This window comes from Pithys albifrons, chromosome 7, assembly GCF_047495875.1.
Source record: "Pithys albifrons albifrons isolate INPA30051 chromosome 7, PitAlb_v1, whole genome shotgun sequence".
NCBI classification, from domain to species: domain Eukaryota; kingdom Metazoa; phylum Chordata; class Aves; order Passeriformes; family Thamnophilidae; genus Pithys; species Pithys albifrons.
In genome coordinates this window covers 45,350,005-45,374,761 of record NC_092464.1, presented here as the reverse complement: position 1 = coordinate 45,374,761, position 24,757 = coordinate 45,350,005, and the positions used below count along the sequence as shown (strand labels likewise).

The following is a 24,757-nucleotide window of genomic DNA, read 5'->3' as shown; positions in this document are numbered from 1 at the left end:
ATCTGCAAAATCTGAGTGATTGGAAAGGAGAGATGAACTGAGTATTCACATTTCCAGAGCTGGAAGCATTGAAATTGAGTGAGTTGCAAAGCAAAAGGTGAGGGTTTTGTGTATCGTAACAGTAGATGTGTGGAACTCTTTGCAAGAGGATGTTGGAGGTGCTAAGAATGTATGTGGGCTCAAGAATAGACAGGGGACACTGTTCAAGAATTGCTAAAAGTAGCAGTAGCTGATATTTCTAAGGCTGTCTCTGAAGCTGGAAGAAACTGGAGGTTGGGAGGGCATGGGAAGGAAATGCTGGATAGTTGTTACCTGCTCATGGCTGTTCTTGTGGATGGAGTCTTTGGCCAGACAGACACCACTTTGGTCAGCCCCAGTATGGCCTCCTGCCTTGTGTTATTAACATAGATCACAACCTAATCTATCCCAGTGTTTCTGTTGGTGTTTGCAAAGAAACACAGTTTCCTAAAAAGAGAGAGAAATGGGTGAAGAATAAAGAATATGCTCTGGTTATGAACAAAATGGATGTCAATCCCTTTGATAGCTCTACCTGCACATATTCAGGCATGCTTTTTGAATTGCTGTGTTTGATGGTTTAATGCCATCTGCTCCTCAGACAAGGTCTTTTCTAACAGCTTAAACACAAGTTTATTGGGGGCTGCAGAAGTATTTAATTACTTTTCCAAAACACTGAAGACAAACATTAAGCTATTCTGTGTGTTGGCCTTCAGCATTTTTAGGAATCAAGTAGTGAAAATTTGGCCTAAACTCTTCAGCTATGAAGTTTAGATGCTTGAGAAAAAAAAGGGTCAGTGGTTCATGGAGAGGGCAAAATGTAGAAACAGGTTAGCTTTTTTTGCAAGGAGAAATGTATTGATGTCCTGATTTTGCTGATTCTTTCTTTTTTTTTTTCTTGGCATTTTGCAATAGCAGGACGTAGAAATGATTCTATTATATCAGACCAGAATAGTGTAACAAAGCAGTAACATAGTTTAATTTTCCATGGGGAAGGCAGGCTTTTATCAAACTGTGTGGAGGAGAGTAGTAATGGACTAGATTTTCATTATTAATGTGCTGCATGTCCCCAGTGAATTGCAACAGTATGATGCTGTTGTTCTGTGAGCAGTAGCAAGGAGTTGTCTCATCTTTCTGAGCAAGGATTTTTGTTTCCAGTATGGAGGACTCCTTCTAGTCTGGAAAGCCAGAAACAGCAAAATGCATTTTCTTCATCTCTGCATTGCTTTTGGAGCCAGCTCGTCTCCATGGCAACATGTTAGCCTGAAAGAGATGTGGAGACTGGGGAGGAAAGGACTGAGTTAGAAGCAGCCAGGCGGTGGTGTGTGTCCCCAACGTCAGCGCATCAGCCTTTTGATAGGAGGATTTTGTTAACACCCATCCGAGGCTCCTGTGCAGAGCTTCTTTATTACAGGAGCCACCAAGGCATCTGCTTCCTTTCTGCGTCCTTTTTCTAGTTTTTTTTTTTTTAGTTTTTTGGGGTTTTTTTGTTCCCCCCCCTCCAAATACACTCTTCACACCCCCCTTTTATTTTAGCTGTGGCCTCAGTGAAGATGTGTAGCTTGTTTCCAGCCTCCCATGAGCTGCCCTGTGCTCTGGCATTTTGCAGAGGCAGGAAGGCATGGCTGCATTTCAGTTGACCTTAGCAGCGGAGTGAAGTCTCGTGCATGTCGCTGAAGGATACTGACTATGCAGAAATTTATTGAAGCAGATTATTATGAACTGGACTGGTATTATGAAGAATGTACGGATGGTAAATATTTCTTTCTAGTTTCTTATTGCAGAATCTGGAGCTTATAAGCCTGGAGCACCGTTATTGAGTGGTTTTTAACAAGGAAACACCTTGAAAAAGGCAGCACCCTGGTGCAGCAGCGATGCCTGCATCTCTGTTGCACCTCAGCATCTCTTATGAGTGTGATGCAAGAGGCTGCTGAATCGCTGTCTTGGTTTGGAAGGGAGTGGCAGAGGAGCCTGTGCACTGTATGAACAATCTTTGGGCAGGGGAAGGAATATTTGGAAAGCTAACTGTATGTATAATAATTGAGCTGTATTTAAATACCCTGACAGTAAGATTTGCTATTGGCTCGAGTTTTAAGTCTGTTTTTTCTGTGTTACCAATAACCAATTCAATGTGTTAATAGGCAGTGCATGTTTTCTCTCTGGTTATCTGTGAAAGGCATTAAAGACTGCAGATTCTTAAAAGCAAGCAGGTTAACCTTTTGAATTGGAAGAATTACAAACTGGTAAGTATTATCTTTTGGGCCTCTTGCAATTTTTATGTAATATTTGCTTGGGTGATATTTCTTGGTCAGAGCACTGAATGTTTTCATCAGGCTTCTGATAGAAGGGGAACTAGAAAAGAATAAGGAATGGCTAAAACTATATTCTCTGCAGCATGGACAAAGGAGGATTCCTTATTGATGTCACTCTGAAACAAAATGCAGCCTTTGGGAATGCAGTAGTTGTTTATGGATTTTATTCTGGTTGGAGAGTTTAGCCTAAATGAGGCAAGTCAGAGATCACAGTAAAGAAAGAACAGACAGTAGTGAGGAGTACAGGCCCGGGGGATGTTGTGTGTATGTAATACACAAAGATATTTCATAAATATTTCTATGATAGTGCTTTGATAACAATGTCAGAGGGGACATCATGAAGTGTAAAAATAAGGGTGACAAAATTTGAATGGTTTTTTATTGTTTTTTGAGTGGCATGTGCCTCCACTTGTTTCTCAGTACTAGATTTTGACACTGCATTTTCAGAAGCTCGTTAATCTTAAACTTCTCTCATATTTAGTTGACTATTCCTGTCCATGTGTTCAAAGAGTAAAGGTGCATATTTATGTGAGAGATCTGACCACTTCAAGTTGGATTGAATCCATTATGTAACCTTTATCCTCTAGGTTTAACCCTAGTAAATACTGTAGCATCTGATTAATCCACATGACGTAACAGGCTGAGTCGGCCTGGTTTTAGAAGCTTAAGAAACAGACCAGTTGTACTGTCAGTAGAAGCTGTAGCTGGTTTTTTTCCCCCAGGTTAAGGCTCCCACAGGTAGTCAGGTTTTTTTATGGTCCTTTGTCTGCGTGGTCCAAGTGTCATTTGTGTGGCAGTGTCGTACACCTGAGTGTCTGAGCTCAGAGCTGAGCTGCTCATCCATTTCCTCCTGAGGTGTGTGTTGCATTGGAGAAACTGTGGGAGTTCCACAGCAATGCAATAAGCCACAGGTCTTGGGCAAACATTTAAATACCCTGTGGGATCAGGACCTCAGGAGCACTGTAGTGGTTAGTCTGATTCTGGGCTTACAGATTTTCCTGTGGGTGCTGAGCCCCTGCCCAGCACGCTCCTTCCACGAGTGGAGATCTACAGAGAGGCAGCTACTGTGTGTGCTGGCTGTCTGCTTGAAGTATTTGGGAAGCTCTCCCTTGAGAGAAAGCAGGGTCTAATGTCTGATAGGGAAATACCTCTCTAGCAGGTAAGACATAATACTTTTTTATGTTTTTGTATTACCATTAATTTTTAATTTAAATAGTAGTTTTTACATGATGGAGCATAGTGGTATCAGTCCTCTTTCAGGTGAATGATGGTCTTGTAAGATTCATAGAATTTTATGGGGTTTGGCTTTCTTTTGCTTCTCCCACTTCAAGTGTGCAAAAGATAAGGATTTGAGAGGTACAGTGGGACACAGTCTTTGGCCTTTGATACTGGCATTTTGGGTTTAAAATAATATTGGCATTGATGGAGAAAGCTATTCTAATAGTGGCAGGAGACAAAAGGCTTCTTACAGTAAAAAACTGAGCTTATTCAAAAATGTGAAGCTCATGGCATATTATAAGAGATGTCTGTCTCTTGATGGGTTTTTAATTTTTCTACCATGTATTTGTTGATACCAGAATCATTTTCCTGAGATTCTTTTTTTCATTCAGTAGAGCAAGATAGGCAGCTGCAGCTCAGCTGACCTGTTTTGAATATCTATTTTAAGACAAATTGAAGCATAGTTAGAGAGCCAGTTTCACTGCCATACATGGGCTCCCTGAAGCTCAGATGTATGTGAGGATTCAATTGTGAATCCTACCCAGTTCATCCTTTTTGGTAAATATAACGTTGTGAAACAGTGGGTGGTACATTACAACTAATAGAAATCATCACTAGATAGTATCCTACAGAATTATTTGCCCTGTGAAATTCTTCCTACATTCGTTGTCCGAGCCACTGGAGCTTACAGATTTCCATTTAAAAGACATGACTTTATTTCAACAGCATATGGTTTCTTGTTCTTGAAAGAAAAGAAGCAGTTAAAAATTACATCAGGATATAAGGTTTTAATGCTATTATTTAACTTAATAAGTAATGATGTGAGTCACTGTTACCTCAGATGGAATGCATTTCTGTAATGATTGAAACAGTAATGATGACTTCAACTTGCATTTGTGGTGGTATTTATTTTTTTAAATGCCTTGCAAAAACAAATGAAAAAATGCTCAAAATTTACAATTTATAAATCTTTACAGGGACTTTATAGGGTTGGATTAACTAATTAATTCTTTTACATAAGATCCTTTACAGGGTTTATTTTTGGTAGGAGTAGTTGGAAATAGACAATAAAATGTCACATTCTGTTTGAATCACTGGCATTAACTAACATTACAATAAATTGAAACTTCTATAAATAACTATTACACTGTGCTTTTTAGATATATTTACAAGTGTAACATGAGTGACAGTTGTCACCTTACTTGGCATTAACAAAATATATTGTGTAGGTGGACTGGGGAGAAGGAAAGAGCTGGTTGTGTACTTGAGTAGGAAAGTAGCTGTTTTCATACCAGACTTTGACAGAACCAGCAATAGAGAAAAAAGTGGAACTTTTGTAGACTTAGCATGAAGATAACAAGTTCGTTTAGGTGGATTTTTAGAGAAAAACAAATGCATTCTTAAGAAACCATCATGCAATGCAACTGGGATGAAAAAAAATATAGAAACCCCCACAAACTTCCAAACAACTAAACAAACAGGGAGTTGTATGCTCCTAGAAGTCATTATGAATAGGCTTGCCCCCTTCCCTCTTTCTTAGGCCAATATTTTTCTAATGAACCTTGCTTTCTAGAAAAAGCCAGGTTGACTTGAGAGAAAATTACTTTTCTTGTGGTTTCTTCCATTACTTGTTTATTTCTACCTCAACAATTCCATTTTAATGCCTAAGAGTTAATTGTCTACAATTCCAGATGACTTTGTGAATGTGCAGCTGGCTCTTTCCTCCTCCTTTTGTTGGCCATGAGTTTTTGTAATTTCTCATGGAGGAAGGTGTATCTCTTCCATTTTTCCCTGTTTGTCGCAAATGCTGAAACATCCACCCCTTCCGTGCTGGCCTGAGCCACTCTGTCTCCTGCTTTTGCTTTTGTCTATAACTTTCAACCCCTACCTGTATTTTCTTCTTAGTCATGTTGAAATATTTTTGCCACCTGTTCTGTTTGCAGTTACTGTTCAGAGCTGCTCTCCTCTGTTCTATTTTCCACTCCACTGAAACAGTTATCAGCAAGCTCCCTGACTTTCTTTTCAACTGAACAATAGTGAACAATGTTGTTGCTTGTTCTCCTTGATCTCTTATGAGTGATTACTTATCTTTGCCGTGCGTACATTAGCGTGCTGACCCATCATCTGCCCCACGCATTTGACCCTTTTTGTCTCCATCCCCATGGACACAGAGTAATCCTGGTGTTACTCTGAGTGTCAGTGGATGCTGACACTGGATATGGCATCGAAATCTGTCAGTGTCTTATAAATGCCTTTAACATGCAGTCTCTGAGACAGCCCTTGCTCTGAGTATGGGGCTAAAATTCTCATTCAGATGTATCTTGTTTTATTCTGATGTCCTTTATCTCTGTACTTGATAAATATGCTTGAACCTTGCTTATATTAGTATAATTGTTGGTACCATTTTCCTGATTTTCTGCTTTTTTGCTATGTGACTCCATTTTCTTTATTCTTTCATTGAATCTCTGTTCTTTCTTCTGTCAGACCTGAGCTACTTCTACTTAAAAGCCACATGGCAACATACATTTCAATATAGAGATATTTTTTGTCTTTAGTCTGCTCAGCTGCTAAATAGCCAGATAAGTGTTTTCCCACTTCATCCCTTTTTTTCCCCCTTTCTGCAAAAGTAACGTGCTGTCCTCATGATTGAGTGACAGAAGATAATTTGTGTGGGATATTGAAAGAGTAGGAAACATGTGAAACCTGTAAAAATTTGAACAAATTAACTTTGCTTGACTGTATGTATTAATAGAAAGCATACGCTCAATGACTGATTTATTCCCCCCTCCTTGAAGAGCCCACCCCAAAATACCCACATTTCTTTATCAACATGTTTTCCATCCAAGTGCTGCCATTTCACCCAAAAGTACTCACATTTCTTCATCAACATGTTTCACATCTGAGTGCTGCCATTTCATCTGCTGTTTTTAGACTTGTTTGCTTACGGAGAATCTCTTTGTTCTAAATGCAGCATTGTTATAATGGCTAATTGTGCAGAAGTTAGATATTTTTTATTGATAAGGGAAGGTTAAAATAATTAGAATGCATTGGTGTTCCTTGGAAATAATGAGTCAGGATATGAGGGTTTGGTTGTATTGTGTCCAGCCTCACCCTTCTTCAAACTAGCTCCCAGTTTTTGTGTTTCCTGTTTCATTGCAAAGTTGCTGAAGAGCCTCTGTACCTCAGTGCAAGTAGTGCAGGAGGAGTGTGCAGCTGTGTGCTCTGAGCACTACAACCCACTTAGCAAGCTCCCTGACAGGAGTTCAGTGTCTTCAGCCACTAATTCACAGTGGTGATACGCCAAATTACCTTCCAGTGGCAGCCCATAAAAATGAGTGTTCATTCCAGTATATTCTGAAAGGCCCCGAGTATATGTTTGCAGGAAATATTAAAAATCTCTTGTGAATATTTCCTGATTAGATTGTATATTTTCAGAACTGTAGACAATTTAGTTTGGGTTTTTTTTTCCGTCTTTCTCCATAGCTACCTATTGTTTATATATGTTGGAAACCTGGCTCATAACCTTTAGCAAGTAAATACTCCTGCACTACTACAGGGGCTTAATGCAGAATGCATTAAAAATTAGTTGATAATGGAAGGGTGGGACACACATTCCACCCATTATAAATTTGCATCAGAGTTTATCATACGCTGATATCAAAATAGGTGTTGCAATACTTATTGTCAGCTTTTGAATGTCAGAGAACTCCTGTGTGGCATGAGTTCACATGAGTCACAGTTCAGAAGTCAACTTGTGGGAATATTGGTTTACTTATACTGTCATGTGTATTGGGCAGCTTGTTTTCAGTGTGTATCCTTTATAAACTGGTTGGTTTGCTGTAGTTGAACACCAGTCAGGATTATTAAAACCACAGCATGTTTGATTGGGATGGACTTTCCTGTCCCTAAGTTTTGAAAGCTGTTTCTTGCATTCTTTTAAAATGACTTGCTGTTGTGGTTACTCTCTGAATTTCCATCTTCCAACTACTACCGAAGTGCAATAAATTGACACTGAATGGCAAGTAGGTACTTACTCTTACTGTCTGGTTGTCATTATTTTTATTTAAGAGTTTTGTTTCACTGCTGCAGGGGAGAACTGAAGACACAGAAAAGCTCTAAGGTATCAGAAACTAGAAGTGATCCTAATTACAATTTAAATTATATGTTTTAATGTAATGATGTGGTGAGAAGGGGCAATCCTGGTTTTTCCCCATGACTGAGTTCTTGACACTATTCCTGCTGCTCAATGTTGCAGTAAATTCTGGGAGTCAAAGGTCAAGTTGTTTGAGTAGTAAGATCTTTCTTTATTCAGAAATGAGTTTCCCTTTCCTCAGCAAGTACTTCTGTGTATTTCATATCCTCTGGCTAGTATTTACATAAACATTGTTACATTGTTTGTATGTAAATATCAAGGGTTTAAAACTTGAGAGAATCATTCATCATAACTGTATAAAATTAGTTCCTCCCCATCTCATACTACCTCATACCTCCTCCCCACTGGAGAAAGACTAGTAGAGAAATTGTTCCTGTGTGACTCAGTCTGTTATGTTCTGTTGGCTTGTAATGTGATGTTTGTCTGTCTCCCCAGCAGTTATGTGCCCCCAGAGGGTGATGAGCTGCATTTGCCTTGCAGTGCCCCCACTTTGTCTGCAACTGCTTTGCCTCGTGATGCAGATAAGAAAGCTTTCTGCAGGCAGCAAAGGGCACCTGTTTGCTATTGAAAGTCGGGGAGGCAGCTTGGCAAACATGAAATATCTATACCTGCAAAAAGTTAAATAAGAAAGTTAACCTGCTCTGTGTGTGTAGTCAAGATTAGCAAATACAACCTGTTGAAAACCAGGAGGTCTGAGCACAAGAGGTTTGTTTCTTGTTGAACAAAGAAGAGATATGTACACCCTTGAGAGTTCACTAGGGTGCCATGTGTGGACTTGGGAGATATTTCTTTTCCCACAGCAGACTGAGAGTAAAGATGACTGTGGAAAATATGGTATCTGACAGTTATATGTGATATGTCATTTAAGTACTTCGTACAAGTGTAACTTTTTTTTTGTAAAAGCAATAAAAAGCCTCCTTTGCCCAGCCTAGTTCTTCACACAATGGTTTTAGCATGTGGTGGAGGCTGCATCACACTGTACTGTACAATAGCCCCGGGTATCGAGATCTCTGCTGGGTGGGATTGGCAGTGCAAATGAACAGGCTCAGACTATTCACTGCTCCAGTGAGGTCTGTTTAGTTGCAGTGTTGGGCAACCTGAGAGGTGATTTATAACTCTGTGACGGTGCACACCCTTCCCCAGGTGTGACAGTCGGAGGCTGGGTCAGACTTCCGTGTTGAGACACTTGTGGGCAGCTACCACTTCACTCCTGAGAGCAGGGGCAGAAGGCAGAACCTTGTTGACGTGAGGACTTCCAGGGAGGAGGCTTTCAGACCACTAACTGTCTGAAATATATTAGTGGAGCTTTTGAGCAAAAACTGGCTACTGTTAGAGATGGCCTAAGAAACAACAGAAACCTTTTAGTAATTATTAGACAGATGGTCTTTTCCCTCCTCCACCCCATCTGTACAACACAAAGCTGTTGTGCCAAGGACGAATCCTACAGTCACTCAGGAGCTCTCTGGCTGAGCATGTGAGTGAGAAAAGATGGTATCCTGCTTTGTGGAGACCTTGCTTTGCTCTCCCCGAAGACACAGCCTCCAAGGGAATGACTTCCCATCTCCTGTGAGACTAAGGCATCGTATTGTGTCCATCTGGGATAACTTCAGCAATGTCGGTAAACGAAGAGGAAAGCTATGAATATGACTATGAAAAGGAAAATAAGAGGGAATGCACTTTTGACAGGCACACTCTTGATATCTTGGAAGAAGGTACTTTTCACCTTTTGTTTTTAAAATTTCATGTTTCCTAACACATGGCAACATAAAAATGACCTGAGTGATGTTTGTGGGTTAAATCTACTAAATTTTGCTTCTTTAATGTGTAGCCAGTACTTTTGGGATGGAATATTAAGAATATACTCATATAAATCAGGTAAATCTTAATTTATGTACACTTCTTTAAAGAAGAAATATATAATCAACAGATGTAGGCTGTGCAATACCTATTTTGTGAGGGAATTATAGAATGGGGGTTTTATCATCTGTGTGTCTTATGAAACTTATGACAATTTAGGTTTCCATTTCCAACAGGTGCTTCTAAAAGAACAGAGCTGTGATATTGTTCTTACCCATGAGTTTGAACTTGCACAGACAGAAATGATCCAAGTGTGGGATCTTATGACTTAAACTTTCAATAAAACAAACAACCCAAAAGTCTTGTCATGCTTTGTGGAAATAATGGACATCTGCTGTATTGCAGGCAACTGACCCATTCAGATGGGAATGAGAATATGTGTGCATTGAAAATCCTCCTGTGCACCTGCTGTATAGAGAGGGTACCTGCGCTGGGGCTGCTTCCAGACAACCTGGCAACCCTTTTTTCAGGGCTACAGGTACCAAAAGCTGAATGCACTATTTCTGTTATTTCATGTGCTGCAAATTTTGCTCTAAAATAGCACTTTTGTGGTATGGAGCTGTTACTTCCAAGTTCACTATTATAAGGGTGATGTAAGGATGCTTCGAAAGATTGTTAGCACAGACAATGTGACCTGCTGTGAATTTACACTCTTATCTACCTCATGGAAAACAGTTCCTGTGTCCAGAGTCTTGTTGAATGAAGTGTGCTCTTTGTATCCTGTTGCATAGGACTTCCCTGTAAAAACTTCCTCAGAATCAAATATTCCTCTTGGTTTTCAGACCCACTCAGTTAATAAATTATCCATCTTTCCTGTTGTGGGTCTCTGAAGAAAGCTGAGATAACTTGTGTGTCAGTGCAAAAAAGAAAGGTGCTGGAGAGAATACTGCTAAAAGGAAAATTTAAAACTGGGGAGAGGAAACTTATCAAGAGAGGTCAACTAACACTTTTATGTCTTATTCCCCTTTTTTTTTAGTGATTAAACTGTTTCTGAAGCATAGATGATCCTGTTGTTATTCTTCCTGTAGACTTTTTTCATCCAGATCTAAGGACAGTCTGAAGCTGTTGTTGATTTTGAGAGCAAAACAAAACAAAAACATGTTGAGTTTTATGTGGGATAAATTTAGCCCTGTCTTTCTACAATGTCTTCCTCTCAAAAACTCAGTATGTATTTGAAATGTCTTATAAATATGCCTTCTCCATTCCATCTATATGTTCATGTCACCTACACACTCAGTGTAGCAGAGATACAGATACATAGAATACCATAGATCATTTTTGTGTATCTTTGCACGTGGGCACACTTACAAAGGGTAGTGTTTCTCTTAAGAGAATGGATGAGTCAATCTATTCTATAAAGCAGCTGGAAATGTCAGCATGTAGCCTTTTCACGCTGAACAAAAGAAACATTTTAACCATATCTGGCCATAAATCTGGTATCAGAAATGGAAAATCTGAGGGTATGCTTCACTTGAACCATTTATAGTTATTGAAAAGAAGAGGTTAAAAAAAATGTGTAATTAAGACTCCTTAACTGTTTGGCCTACCCTTATATAGAATGTGTTCTTACTTCTCAAATACTATTTCCATGATCATGTTGATGTAGTGACGTTTTTCTCTGTCCTGACATTTAGATCCTAGGACTGCCTGCAGTCCTGTTTCTAGAGCCTGTCACTGCCTTGCCCTTGGCAGCATGACAGAGTCGACTCTCTTGATGAGGATAGGAGGCACCTTCATAAAAGTCTGGGCAGACCAGCCCCAGGGTCAGTGCATTGCTTTGGAGTTGCCTGACAGCGACATGTTTACTCTTAATTGATAAGCTGTTCTCGGGGCTGATTGCAGTGAAACTTTGCTCGGGGATATCTGTTGACAGCACCTGCCCAGTGTTTGTTCATAAGGGATTCTGAGCTGTGAAAGGACAACCTGTCAGTTTGCTTTGGTTAGTGATGTGTTGGGTCAGCTGTCTCTGAAAGTGTCTGTGTTCTGATTCTTGCCTTTCCAGCTGGGACAGGAAAAGGCTATTACCTATTTTGGACCTATGATGGCAGCAAATAATTGGTATTTCATTTTACTAATGTAACAAATTAGAAGTCTTCATTATCTGAAGTACTTGGTAAATGCAAACAAAGAATCTATCTCAAGTTTAATTAAAAATAAAAATAAGTCTTGGAATCACTGTTAAAATCTGAATTTCAGGCACTGCAGAGTTTTGACTTTCAGAAAATGTGCAATACTTGTTTTATCTTATAAAGACATTGACTAGAATGGAGGTCTGGAATCTGTAAACACTAAACCAAAAAATGGAGACTAATAATTTTTGACAGCTTTGGCACAACCAATCCCTTCTGAAGAGCTGGAGTAGGAGAAAAATCACATATTTAAGCAAAGAGACAGATGACAATGCATGACTTACAGGCTGGTAACTTCATTTTAGTATTTTTAAAGATTTACAGTTTAGATCCTGGTTTAAACCTTTCACCCATTTATTAATTGCATTGACTGCAGTCCAGATGTTTTTTGACAAGAAATGAATGGAAGAGAATGTCAGGACAGTAACACAATGCCTAGTAATAAGAAATCCTGCAAAAGAAGTTTAACTTGTAATGGAAGACTCATGCTGAGCTGCGTCTGTAAGTGGTGTATCCATTAGATCAATGGTGAGTTCTCTCTCGAAACCTTTTCTTATCTCCTTAGTTTCACTTCATGGCTGTATCTTTCAGGTCACCACATTTGATCTGTATTTATGCCAATAGAAGGAACAAGCATGTGATGTCTCTGTTGAAATTTCTTTTACATGGATTTTTCATTCGCCACAAGAAAATTTGCAGCTCATATCCTACTTAGAGGAAGTATTTTGAAGTGATTTTCTACCTGAGTTTTCAAGCATCAGCTTTAGAAAAGAAGTAGCAGTAGAAAGGTTTTTTTGCAAACCTGAGATTGTGTTAACAATGGTTTGTATGTGAGTCTTTACTATTGGATTTGCTGAGCTATCTGAGCACTGTATGAGAGAAATCGTAGTAAACAAACACCCTTTGAACTATAGACTTGAACAGCAAGATAAAATTTCTTCTTCTAGGAGCATCAGTAACTGCAGCTTAATATTAAAAGGTTAATTTGCAAACTATACCACTGAAATCACAGTAAGCTAGGCTGTAACAGTCAAAGAAGACAAAAAAGTAAAATCTTTTGGCATTGCCTGTTGAACTTGCTGACTGTGTATCACTCACAACATTTTGCTCTTGCAGACTCCTCCGCGGAGCTCGCCCACAGTGTGGCCCGACAGCTGCGAGGCAGTTGGCACGCTGTGACCGCTCCTTATCCCTCTAACCAGGGTTACAGCCACCCGCTGAAATCCCCATCTGCCCATGGGAGCAACTGGGCTGCTCCTGTGCTTGGGAAGCTCTGGGGGAGGCTGCCAGAACTGCTGGTGTGTAAGGATAAGATTTGGACCCTTGGAAGCACATTCTTCAAGCTCTGGTGGCAGTAATCTTGGAAAATTTTTAAGCTCTTAAATGAGCGTATTCTCAAATGTGACGGGCAACAACAGACCTGAAGTCTGTGCCCCAGTTTAGCCAGGGCTGCCAAAAATGCCTCTTCAGTGGAGGAGAAGCCACCATGTTTATCTCTAGCTGTGTAGAATCGTTCTAGTCTGTGTCCGTTAACAGCTGACAGCACATTTTAGGTATAATTTTCCTGAGTTTATTTGAAAGGTAATATATGTAATTTGGCACACTTTCAGAATTCCTCATATGCTTGGCTCAAGTCTATGTAGTGCTCACAGTAACCAGTGCCAGAGTGTAACTATCAGTGGCTCTGGAACTGAAGCTGTGATTTTTTAGTAAGTGCTTTATCCTTGGAGTGTAAAAATAGCCTTTCAGAAATTAATCCATCGTGAGCTGGGGAGCCCAAGTCTGCCAGGGTCTTGGATTGCTAACCACTTGCCAAGTGGCAGCAAGGAGTGCAGCTGGTCAGTGTTACTGGGTGTGCTCTGTGCATCTTCATGTGCAGCATTTAGGATGTGAGGCACTTGCCACTGTATCTTCAGTGTTTGGACAGACCTCTGAGCAGAGGGGATGGGGAGAAGCTGTTTGGTACATGGTGGCTCATTGCAGAAGCTGCCAATAGTGGTATTCTTGTTCCTCTTCTCTTCCTGTTTCCTCTTCTGTAAACGTATCTTTCCTCTAAGCAACATGCTTAGCTGTCTGTGTGACTTTCTGGACCAATCCAGGAAGGTACATGTGTTCCTCCATCTCTCTGAGCATCTTCAGCTCAGGAATCAGAGCTTTAGTCATAGCAGAGCTCAGAGCCTGGAACAGAGTTCCAGTCAGATGCTGCATTGAACAGATGACAAGGAGCAAATGCAGAGTACATCCTTTCTGCTGGACTCACGTGGGGAATCACAGCAGTGTGGGTACCAGTGAATTTGCAAGTTTTAAGAGGGTATGAAGATGGTGCAAGGTACTTTAAGGCAAAGGAAATACTTGATCTGTGTTTGTTTTGATTTATGTGTTTCGCTTCAAACTGCAAATATGTCCCAGGTGGCATGTTGTGAAAATAATGTGATGGGAGCTTTCTCTGTTCCTTATTTCCTGGTTAGGATCTGTGACATTAACTTCAAAGCAGTTACCAAAGCACACATTTTAATTGTGTTTTTTGAATTCTGTAGTTTCTCCACTCGCTGTAGCCTTTTATTTTATTCTTTCTTTCTGTATTGTCTATCAGCCTTGACCATAAGCTGAGAAGTGCAAAGTGTATTTGATTTGGCTGTTTTTATGCATCCATCCATTTAGGCACTCTGCTCCCTATTGCCCTCAAGCAAAAACACTACTGATTTGCAAATGGACAAAAAGAGGTCAGCACTTTAGGTTTTGCATTGCAGGGCACTGTCCTTCATTTGCTCTTGTTTTGTCTTTACAGCAGCATTACCAGGCTCTTATACTTACTGGAAGCTCCAGCAGGCTGGAAACCCATTAAGCAGGATTCATTAGAGATGTGGGATGGGGAGGGTACATTTCCTCACTGATAACATCTCTATATTATTTTCAAAATAATATGTCTTTTTCAATGGCAGATTTTTTAATCACTAAAGAAATTAAAGTTTCTGTACTAGGAATTGGCCAAATGTTTTCTTGTAATCTGTGGAGGCTTAATAACAATATCTAGACACTTCTGAGTAGTTGGGATTTTTTAACACTGCTTCTGAATTGTACTCGCACTTTTCACCTTCTCTTCCCCCCTGCCCGTGTTGGTTTCTGAGTGATGGAAAGCAACACCCCTTTGCAAGTTTGCCCTCCTTCCAAAAGGAAATGCTTGCTTTTAGTTACTAGCTCTGTGTTTCCACGGTGTTGTATGTGGCAGTAGTAGCATGGGCAGTAGTTGGCTGAAGGAGGCATTTTATTATGTGCAGTCTGTTGAAGTTTATTTCCTCTTGGATGCTGTAGGAGGTGCTTAAGAGGACATTTCTGCTTTGAAACCCTTTCACCCTGGCAGAGATGAAGATCCTTTGTTTTAACAATGACCAACAGAACTTTGATGGAAATTTCAAGATATAAAAGCTATTGGTGACTAGAATCTACTTCCCCACTAGTCATGTCTGGTGTGATAAGGCTGTCGTGTTACCCTGCCATGGTAAAGTTTAAATGCGAAGTCCTGAAGGAATAACCAAGGGAGTAGCCACACAGATGAACTTTTATCACTCTGCCAGCTGAGTGTCTTTATTCTGTCTGGGGGAACACCATCCTTTTATCATCTTGGATGTTAGGAAGGTTATACATTCACCTGAATTAGAATGGTGTGAGATTGCCAGTCCTACTCAGCGGTGATTGTTAGTGCTGGGTACAGAGTTGAAATGAGCTTGCTAATGAGAACGTCAAACATTATTTTATAGCAGTGATGGAATGCTGTAACCAAGGAAACTATTTAGTGTGCAGTTGGTTTTGAAACCTGCTGGCGTCAGGGATTCTGATAGATGGTTTATGGCATGACTAATGAACTTACTATATTTAAAATAAAATTGAGTTTATGGTGATTTTGATTCCTTGTGTGTGTGAATAGTCTTCTGAACATCACGCCTTCTGTCTTTATGTGAAGTTTTAGTGGAAACCCTCTTTGTTTATTATAGCTGACATTCTCTGCAAGTTTCTGCATTTTTTTTTCCTGAGGAATCTTGATTAGTCTGCTTTTGACTAATATAGCTTGTAGTTTGCAGATGCACCGTATTTTTGCTTGTGTAGTGGTATAATTATTCTTTCTATTGCTGTGTAATGTTTGTCAGATTACTTTGAAGCATAAACTTTTTACTGTTACCACTTTCAGACTTGATTATTTGGGGAAGTGCAATTATCTTTTAAATACTTCTGAATAGCATTCTGTGGAGTTTACTGGCACTACTGATGTCACCAAATATAGTAAATGTTTCCAGGATGTGATCCTCAAAAGTAGTATTAGAGAAACAGGAAAAGAAATAAAAAAATTGGACTTCTTGCCATAGTTTGAGCACTTTTCTGATGTTTAGGTATGGAAAAATATCCTCCAACATTTCAACAGGCATCTTAAGTGCTGTTGCATTTGAGATATTATCATTGTGCCTTACTGGTGAACTGTGTATTTACTTATATGCAGATTGTATATTTATGAGCTGGTGTTGTTTCCTTTGTGTGACAGACTGTTTCCTGGTAATGTTACTGTACAGTTGTTCTTCCCCCCCCACCACCATTTAAATCTTATTAGGCCTTATCTGTCTCTCGAAACTCCTTGCACCGCCTTAATGTGCACTAGAACAACAACCACTAATCTGTCAGCCTGAGCTCTAATTGACATTGTCAAGGATAAATCCCCTGGAGACCATGCTACAGCAGGCTGATCACTCACAGTCCATGTGATCCACTGAATTTCATTAACAGTCCTTTTTTTCAGAATTACAGGGTTTGAGGAATAGGTGTAGCTGAAAATACAAAGTGTAGAAGGATAGAGCAGAAAGTGCTGTTGTGTCCTCTGATTGTTGGTGGATTTTTAGAGAACTTACTGACTTCTAGATAAGTCAGCGTAGCTTCTTAAAGGGGCACCTATGGTGGTAGACTGAACTTCTGCACACTTCAGTCTAACATAGCTCCTGGTTCCACCTTAGTGATTAATCATCTCATCCAGTCTGAGTAAATATGGGTGATACTGTGGTCACTGTGGTGTGGCCTGGGTATTACAAGAGTCATTTTTCATTTTGCATGTGTTTTGTATCTAAGCCCAGTTCTTACCGACTTGGTATGACAGTGCCTTTCTGTTGAACTGTATTCCTAACAGTATCAGAGTTGCTTTTTCATGGAGTAACTCTACTGCATGTCATAAACGAGTAGGTGACATGTTGAAAACCTAATTATATATCTAAGAACATATGTTTTGACTTCTTGATTTTTTTTAATAAACTCAAGACATTTATTCAGAGAAGAAAGTTTTAACATTTTGACAGTTTGTTCTGCCACTGACAAAAGCAAATGCTCATTACGAAAAAACATATTTATTCTCACTATAATGTGAGGCTTTGATAACTTTTTTGAGGGTGGGTTTGTGGGTTTTTTGGGGGGTTGTTTGTTTCTCTTTTTTTTGGTTCAGGTTTTTAGTTCTTTATATGCTTATCCAAAAGTGAATATAAGTACTTTTTATGATGAAAACTTAGGCACACCTAAACTCAGAAGGTTATTTCTTGCAAAGAATAGGAGCTGGACTTCCAAGATCCTTGTGAGTGCCTTCCAGCTCGGGATGTTTTATGATTCTTTCCCAACAGTATTGGCAGTATAATTAATGTTTTGTTTTATTTCCTCACAGTTTTATGCGCTGAAAGAGTGGGCCAGATGACTAAAACATACAATGACATAGATGCTGTAACACGTCTTCTTGAAGAGGCAAGTATCTCATCTCTGTAAGGATCCATGCACAGTAGGAGAAAGTAGTACAGAAATTATATGGTACCACCACTAGGGATTGTTGGTAGACTGTCCTCTAATGAGGAGGAATAAGCGCTCTGAGTGTCTGTACACTTTAACTCTTGGGGAAAGTAAATAGTCTTTCTAAGTAAAAGTCCTCTGTTTACCTCTGTCACATACATTTATTACTTGTGCTTATTTTTCAGTTGAGGCCATTTAACTTGTTCTTGACCAAATGTTTTCCCTATTGAATGAGGAGAAGGGGGAATCATCTTAAAATGACGCATATTGTTACTGTACATGTAAAGCTAAGAGTATTATTATTGATGGATTTATTTGCTTCAGAAAATAATGGGGAAAAAAGTTCACAGCCACTATTTATAATTATCTCAGGTAATGTCTTTCTAGAAAAGTAGACACAAAATTAAAAGTATCTTATACGCCGTTTGTCTCCTTTTCTTCTTTGTCATATGTTTGTTTGGTTTGGTTGTTTGTGGGTCTTTTAGTACCATTGTTATGTAAATTGTCCTGTAATCCATGACACTCAAGAAATGTAAAAAATCAACTGTCACAGTATGATAATTATGTTCAATAAATATAATGGTAAATTATTTGAGTAAAGTTAGCTGCCTTTTTGCAGGAAACTTAACAATGATTTTCCAAAGAATGTTCATGAGTAATTCTTTAGGTGAAAACTGTTATAACTTTATTAGTTCTTGGCTGAGTGTGATATAATCCTTCATATTTAATTGTGTATTGCAAGAGCAATGGCAAAAATGTGATCTGTTTAACCAAGGTACAGTGGGAAGTCTGTTCTTTCTCGAATTCTGCAAGGAAACAAGCATATAAATGAATGCTCAAATCTCCCACCTCTGCTTGATACACCTCAGCACTCTACCGTCTTGCATTTTGTGCTTTGAGCCAAACCCATTTGAACATCTCTGTATGAAATACCTGTTAAAACTGGAATAATTCATCAACCTGTAGTAACCTGTTTGTGTCCTGTTCCCTTTGCCTTGTTTGGCTGAGATTTGCTGCATTTGTTCTATGGCTCCTTGCAGTAATGATGCAGCATCTGCCAAACTGTTTCCTCCCGAGTCCATGTAGCCAAATGTCTGCAGATCCAGACAGCACACTGGCAGGAGCAATGCTTGAAGGACTTGCTGAGCCAGTCCTTTAAAGCGTCTGATGTACTTGCTTATCTGGATGATGGCAAGGGAAAAGTGGGGTGTGTAATCTGTGAGACTTTAATAAAACAGTACTTTAAGTGAGACTTTTTGGTTTATTAGACCATCATTTCTGGTGAAATTGCTCTGTTTGTAGGGAGAGGTACTTACAGCACCTTTCTCTGTTCCCCAGATGATGGATATCACAAGAGATTACATCCTTTTGCAGAATTTGACTTACCACAAGAGGTTGCATCCATTTGTTATACTTTAACTCCTTCTGTTGCCTTTACACACACAAGTGAAAGAAAAACCCTTGTCTCTCTTCCATGTTGACAAGCTCCAAATGATTGCATTACAAAGTTGATAGAATGAAAGGTGGAGCATTTGGGCAGATAGGAAAGGGAAGATCTCTAAAGAGCATGTGTGCAAATATTTCAAAAATCTGTGCCTACTGCCCTGAAAATAAGCAGAGGGAGGGTGGCACTAGGCCTGCCTGGGTACGTGGCAAGAATAGGAGCATATTCCTTTATGAACCTGCCTTCTCATTCCATTCTAATAATAGTGTAAATGTGTCCTGCTTTCCAGTTGTTTTTTTTTTAACAGATTGCTGTAATAAATCAGTTCTTCATCACTGTGAGTAAGAGACGTGTCCCCAAACTGAGATTTTGAGCTGAATTGCTAAAAATTGTGTAGGAAGTCTAAGGAGGTTAATTCAAGAGCCTAGAAATGCACTTAAATTCCTCAAATTTGAGCTTATAAACCTTGTTGCTAGATAGCTCTTCCTCAAAGTCGCAGCAATGTATTTTCTCCATTCTGTATTCATGAAGTGAGCTAAATTAGTGAACAGTAAGTTGGCTTGATACATAAACCAAACGATTTTTGGATAACTTTATGGCACCTATTGTTCTGAAAGATTGTATGCAAGATTACATAAAGATTTTATGGCTAGATAATGCCAGAAGCTTTCAATGCAAATATAGGTTTGACCTTCAGAATCCATTTGGAAAATGTCATTTGTAGATGCAGCAGTGATTGATAACCTCTCTTTTTATTTACTGGTTATTATATGACTTCTTTTTTTTTCCCTCTATGAAAGACTCTTTATTCAAATTTCTTGACTTAAATCCATGTGACAGTAGCTGTAGGTTTTATCATGAATGCATACGTGACCTAAGGCAGCATTTAGTCACAAAATCTGAATGGTTGTTAAGGACAGTAAATAAGCCCCAAACTGTATTTTCAGTAGCAGGGAGAAAATTCTTCCTCAAATGATGTTGAGCTAAAGGTATTTGTGGAGTTAACCAGAGCACCATTTTACCACTAAAGATACACTAGTTGAATAAGACAATTATCAATAGAAATTCCAAATGAATGGCACAAAACTTATGCAGTTTGCCATCCTCTCCCAGACAGATTACAGTCCCATGTATCAGCTTCTGCAAAGCTGAGACATCCATAGGTACATGTCAACAGCCATAAGCTTCCAGTTTTTATTGGTACATGTGGTGAACTGTCAAGACAGGTGATTTCCAATACTGTGCTCACAGAGGAGGGGGAAGAAAAGGTCAGGCATGACATGAAAATAACCACTTAATGTGGATTTGGACATCTTTAAAAAGGAAGGAGTTAGGATTTGTTTTTATAGAAAAGCACTAATGGATATACATACTCAAAGAAGATGGAAGCTCATTGTGCTGTAATTGGCTTCTCCTCCTGCATAGGTTATTGCCTTTTTTTCGAGGTGGAGAATGGAATGCTTTGAAATGCTGACGTTGTCTAGTATTTTTACTGTGTTTCAGAATTGTTTGCAATATAATGTCTGAAGCCCCATGATTGCATTCTGCAGCTGGTGTAACAAGGTGATGGAACAGTTTCCCTTAGTAGTTAGTTTTTACAAAGCTGGCATGGAGAACTCGATCTGGTTTTACTTTGTTTTTCATGATGTTTTACAGCAGACCTTGAAGCTGTGCTTTCCTGTGTATTGCTCAATAAATCTTTGTGGGTCAATCTTTTCAGAATCATGTGGGTGTAACATAAGCAGGAATAGAAGAAAATTAGCAAAAACCCAACCAAACAAACCCTCACAGAAGGAAAAAAATCTTAATAATTGTTGAAGTATTTATTCCTTTCTTTTCATGGCAATTTTACCCTCCCTCTGATCCTTTGGTGAATAAAAAAAATTGAAATTAGCTTTCTTTTTTAATGCTTTACAGAAAGAACGGGACTTAGAATTAGCTGCTCGAATTGGCCAGTCACTGTTAAAGAAGAATAAGTCACTTACAGAAAGAAATGACTTCCTAGAGGAGCAAGTAGAACACATCAGGGAAGAGGTAAGATTTTTGTGCCTGAGTCCTGCATATGCAGTGATGGGGAGCATTTTCTTCTGGTTTCATATTCTAAATACATTTGGCTGTGTTTAACTGCAGTAATAATGCTTTAGACATTTGATGAGCATGTTTAGAATATAATAGGATGGTGCATGTGTTTCTCAATTCATAGAAGCACAGAATGATTTGGGGTGGAAGGGACCTTTAAAGGTCTCCAAATCCAACCTCCTGCAATAAGCAGGAACATCTTCAACTAGATCTGGTTGCTTGGAGCCCCACTCAGCTTGAGTTTGGATGTTTCCAGGAATGGGGCATCCACTGCCTCTCTGGGCACCCTGTTCCAATATTTGTTCACCCTCACTGTTAAAAATGTCTCCCTTGCATCTGGTCTGAATCTACCCTCCTTTAGTTTAAAACCATGACCCATTGTCCTGTCACAACAGGCCCTGCTGAAAAGTCTGTCCCTGACTTTGTTACTAACCACCTTTAAGTACTGAAAGGTTGCAATAAGGTCTTCTTGGAGCCTTTTCTTCTGCTGTCTGAATAACCCCAACTCCTAAGGAGAGGTGTTCATTGATCTGATCATTTTTGTGGTTCCCCTCTGTACCTGTTCCAGCAGGTCTCTGTCTGTCCTGTCCTTAGGACTGTAGGGCTGGATGGTCACCAGAGTGCAGGAGAATCACCGCTCTTGTTTTGATGCAGCCCAGGATACAGGTAGCATTCTGGGCTTGGAGTGCACACCTTGGTGTGAGCTATGAAACACACCAGAAAGGTTACATTGTTTCAAGTAACACCTTATGTCTGCCATATGCCATTGAGCTTTTAGTAAAGTATTTATTTAGTTACTATTTCTTACTGTGTTCCTGTGAATGGGGAGTTGGGTGCTGTAGGTGCTGGCAGATTCTTGATAGATGTATTTTGGATAGAGCCAGCCAGTATGCTTTAAAAGAGCTTTATCTATAACTGCAAGTGTCCCTAAACTCTGACTTACTAATTGAGCTGGGAACCAATGTTATTTCTCTTATTCTGGACAGTGACTGGGACTGTGAATCTCATTCATATGTGATTTTGAGCAAGACATAAATCTTACAGTTGTAGGGCGAGCAGGAGAACAATGACCCACAGCGGATTAAAAACTTAAACAAGTAACAAAAACTGCTCTGGAGTGTGAGGTGTTGCATTATATCTGAGATAGACTGGTGAATCAAGTGTGGATGGGGGGATCCCAGATGTGTGATAGATGGTGATGGAGTGCACATATTGAAATAATATCCATTGATGTGGCCTATCCTCTTTGGAAAGGAAAACTACTTCTCTTCAGTCCCAAAGGAGTGCTGTTACTTGCTGCCCAAGTACCATCCTATGGCAGACAAAATTATTTGTGCATTGGTCAACATGATATTTACTAGGTATTTGCAAAGGGACTGAGCTGGACTGTACATTCATACCATCCCTCCACAGTGGAAAATTTAATTGAGGAAGGTGGGGGACTGCCTCTGTCCAGATCTATTTTTGTTTAGGACTGAGAAGCAGCATTAGGAAAAGTGCCACCAGAAATAAGCCTCTTACCAGGTGGCTTGGTGTGTTGGGCCATATGTTCTGTCAACACCCCTCTTTCATGCTGTTATTTTGACTCCTTCAGAAACTGATGCTGTTGAGGCAGAACTCATCAGGCTTTAAAGTCATGACACTTCTGTTTGTTGAAAATCTGTTTTTAGAAGGTTTCAGATTTTCCATTAAAGCTGAACTTTGAAATATTTGAACAAGACAGTAACTAAGACAGCTGTCTGTAAGGGCAAGAGATAAGTGAAAAGAATTTATTCGGTACTTTTAAAATTCTGTACAAACTGCCTAGAAATGGTTTATCTGGGGGATATATGGTTTCTGTAATATAGGGACAAGTTCTTTCTGGTGTGTGGTATAAAATTAAGGTGTTATGGGTATATGTATCATGGCATGAATAATTTAGCTTTGTCTCTCTTTGACCTACCAAAGCTGTCCTAACAAAACCTTCTATCCATCCCATGATGCAGCTTGAGTCTTTCCTGCGTGCTGGGAGCAAGCCACATTTATAGGTACATGGCAGAGTAATACAGATCTGTGCAAAGGCCATTAGATTCTTGGGTTTGTCTTTTGAGTTTGTGTTGTTAGGTGCTTGCTTCTGTTTAGGGAGGGGCTGTGATCATGTTCAAAAAAACTGATGGAACTGAGAACAAAGGGGAAGTGCACTAAAGCAAGCACTTTGCTGGGGTCACAGACACTTCAGTCTCAACATACTCTTTGAATATAATATTTTAATGCATAAATGTTGTTTTGAGAAAGATTTCTTAATTGTTAAGTGTCTGGGTTACAGAGATGGGTGTCTTCAGCAGCAGAAGTGTAGTTCCCAGGTACAGTGTGCCTACCTGTTGCTCTGTTACAATGCTCAGTAAGGTTGCTGCAGCTCCCATCCCAAGATATGTCCCTTTTCACAGGTATGGTGCTGTCTACACTTTAATATTTTCTCCTTTTGAAATTAGAGCTCTGTATCAAAGAAATGTAGACTGTCACAATGTCACTTGTATTTGGTATGGAGTAGCTTCTCCTAATCTTTCTGCATTTCCCAGTTTCTGCTTCTTTTTCCTCTACAGATTTTGTCCAATATTTGAGTGGCAGTGCTTCAAAGGCAGTGTCAGTCCTTAAGTAACAACACCACAAACCTGTGACAACTTTTGAGTAATACAGTCCTGTTAATCTAGTTCCAGGTCACCTGTCAGAATTTGTGTTTTGATGATAGCTGGTTTTAAAGTCCAGGTTGATTGGTTGCTTTTGTTACATGCCTCGGGAGGACTTGGTGCATTAGCACTTCTGATTACACAGAATAGCCATAGTATATTACCTTGTTTTCTTCAAATTCTGCTCAGTTCAAGTGCTTTATTAAGCATTGTGTCTGCTTTTTGTTTGATGAAAATGCAGCTTAAATCCATTTTATTGATATTCTTTGGGGTTTTCCCAATAATAACTACAAAGAAAAGCATGCCTACAATCTAAAAAGCAGAAGTTTTTAGTAAAAAAAAGCGTGCTCTGCAATTTGTGCATGGAAAGTGCAAACTGAGGGCCAACTCTTGCAGTGCATGTGGAAGGAAATGGATCTGTTTGATCAGTTATGCTATCTTATAGCTATGCAAGGCAAATAAAAATTAATCTCTTGCTATTGGAGTCTTAAATTGCAACTGTGAAGTGGTGCAGGTGAGACTGTGTGATTGGGCTTTCAACCCTTTTCTTGGAGAATCACAATATAAATTGACCAAGTTTGGTTTGTGGAGCTCACAATTACAAGCAATTTTAATCAACCAATTTTGGTGTTGTGTTCCTTTTTGATACGTGTATATACTAAGCATGGGACTCCCACAAACTACTTCACTACACTCACGTTTTGCAGTAATGCAAAGCCCAAACTACACCCAGAAACTGACTGCAGCCTGTGCTGTTGGAACAACCTGAGAACACTTGCCTTCCACTGTGTGATGGTGTTCTGTAACTCAACAGGCTCTTGAGTCCCAAATGGAACCTTGCTACACAAGTATTCTAGTAATTTTATCTAAAGGCTCATGAAGAGGAAAAAATGTCTGCATCTGCCATGTTTGTCTTGATTGTGCCACATTAATTGCTTACAGTATCGTTGCAATTTATCCATTACCCTGAATGTGAATGTAGGCTAATGCAAGGGTGAATCACGATTGCTCATTTTAGAGAAGGTGAAAGAGAAGCATAGCAGTAGATAATGACATTTTTTAACTTTCAAAAAGAA

At 39.4% G+C, this 24,757-nt stretch overlaps 1 protein-coding gene across 11 annotated transcripts in view; it reads left to right on the top strand.

The window, feature by feature from the left end:
• Positions 1–24,757, top strand: part of TRAK1 (trafficking kinesin protein 1) — a 127,604-nt gene that overhangs the window by 71,705 nt on the left and 31,142 nt on the right. For 5 of the 11 annotated variants that reach the window (XM_071561338.1, XM_071561335.1, XM_071561341.1 and 2 more), the window contains 2 exons: positions 17,374–17,450; positions 20,854–20,970. In XM_071561338.1, coding sequence (XP_071417439.1) covers positions 17,400–17,450; positions 20,854–20,970 — 168 coding nt within the window. In that variant the 5' untranslated portion in view covers positions 17,374–17,399. Of the gene's footprint in view, positions 1–1,421; positions 1,769–2,022; positions 2,043–3,243; positions 3,487–8,993; positions 9,411–17,373; positions 17,451–20,853; positions 20,971–24,757 lie in introns of those variants that run through there. The other 6 variants (XM_071561337.1, XM_071561345.1, XM_071561344.1 and 3 more) reach the window with 6 other exon arrangements.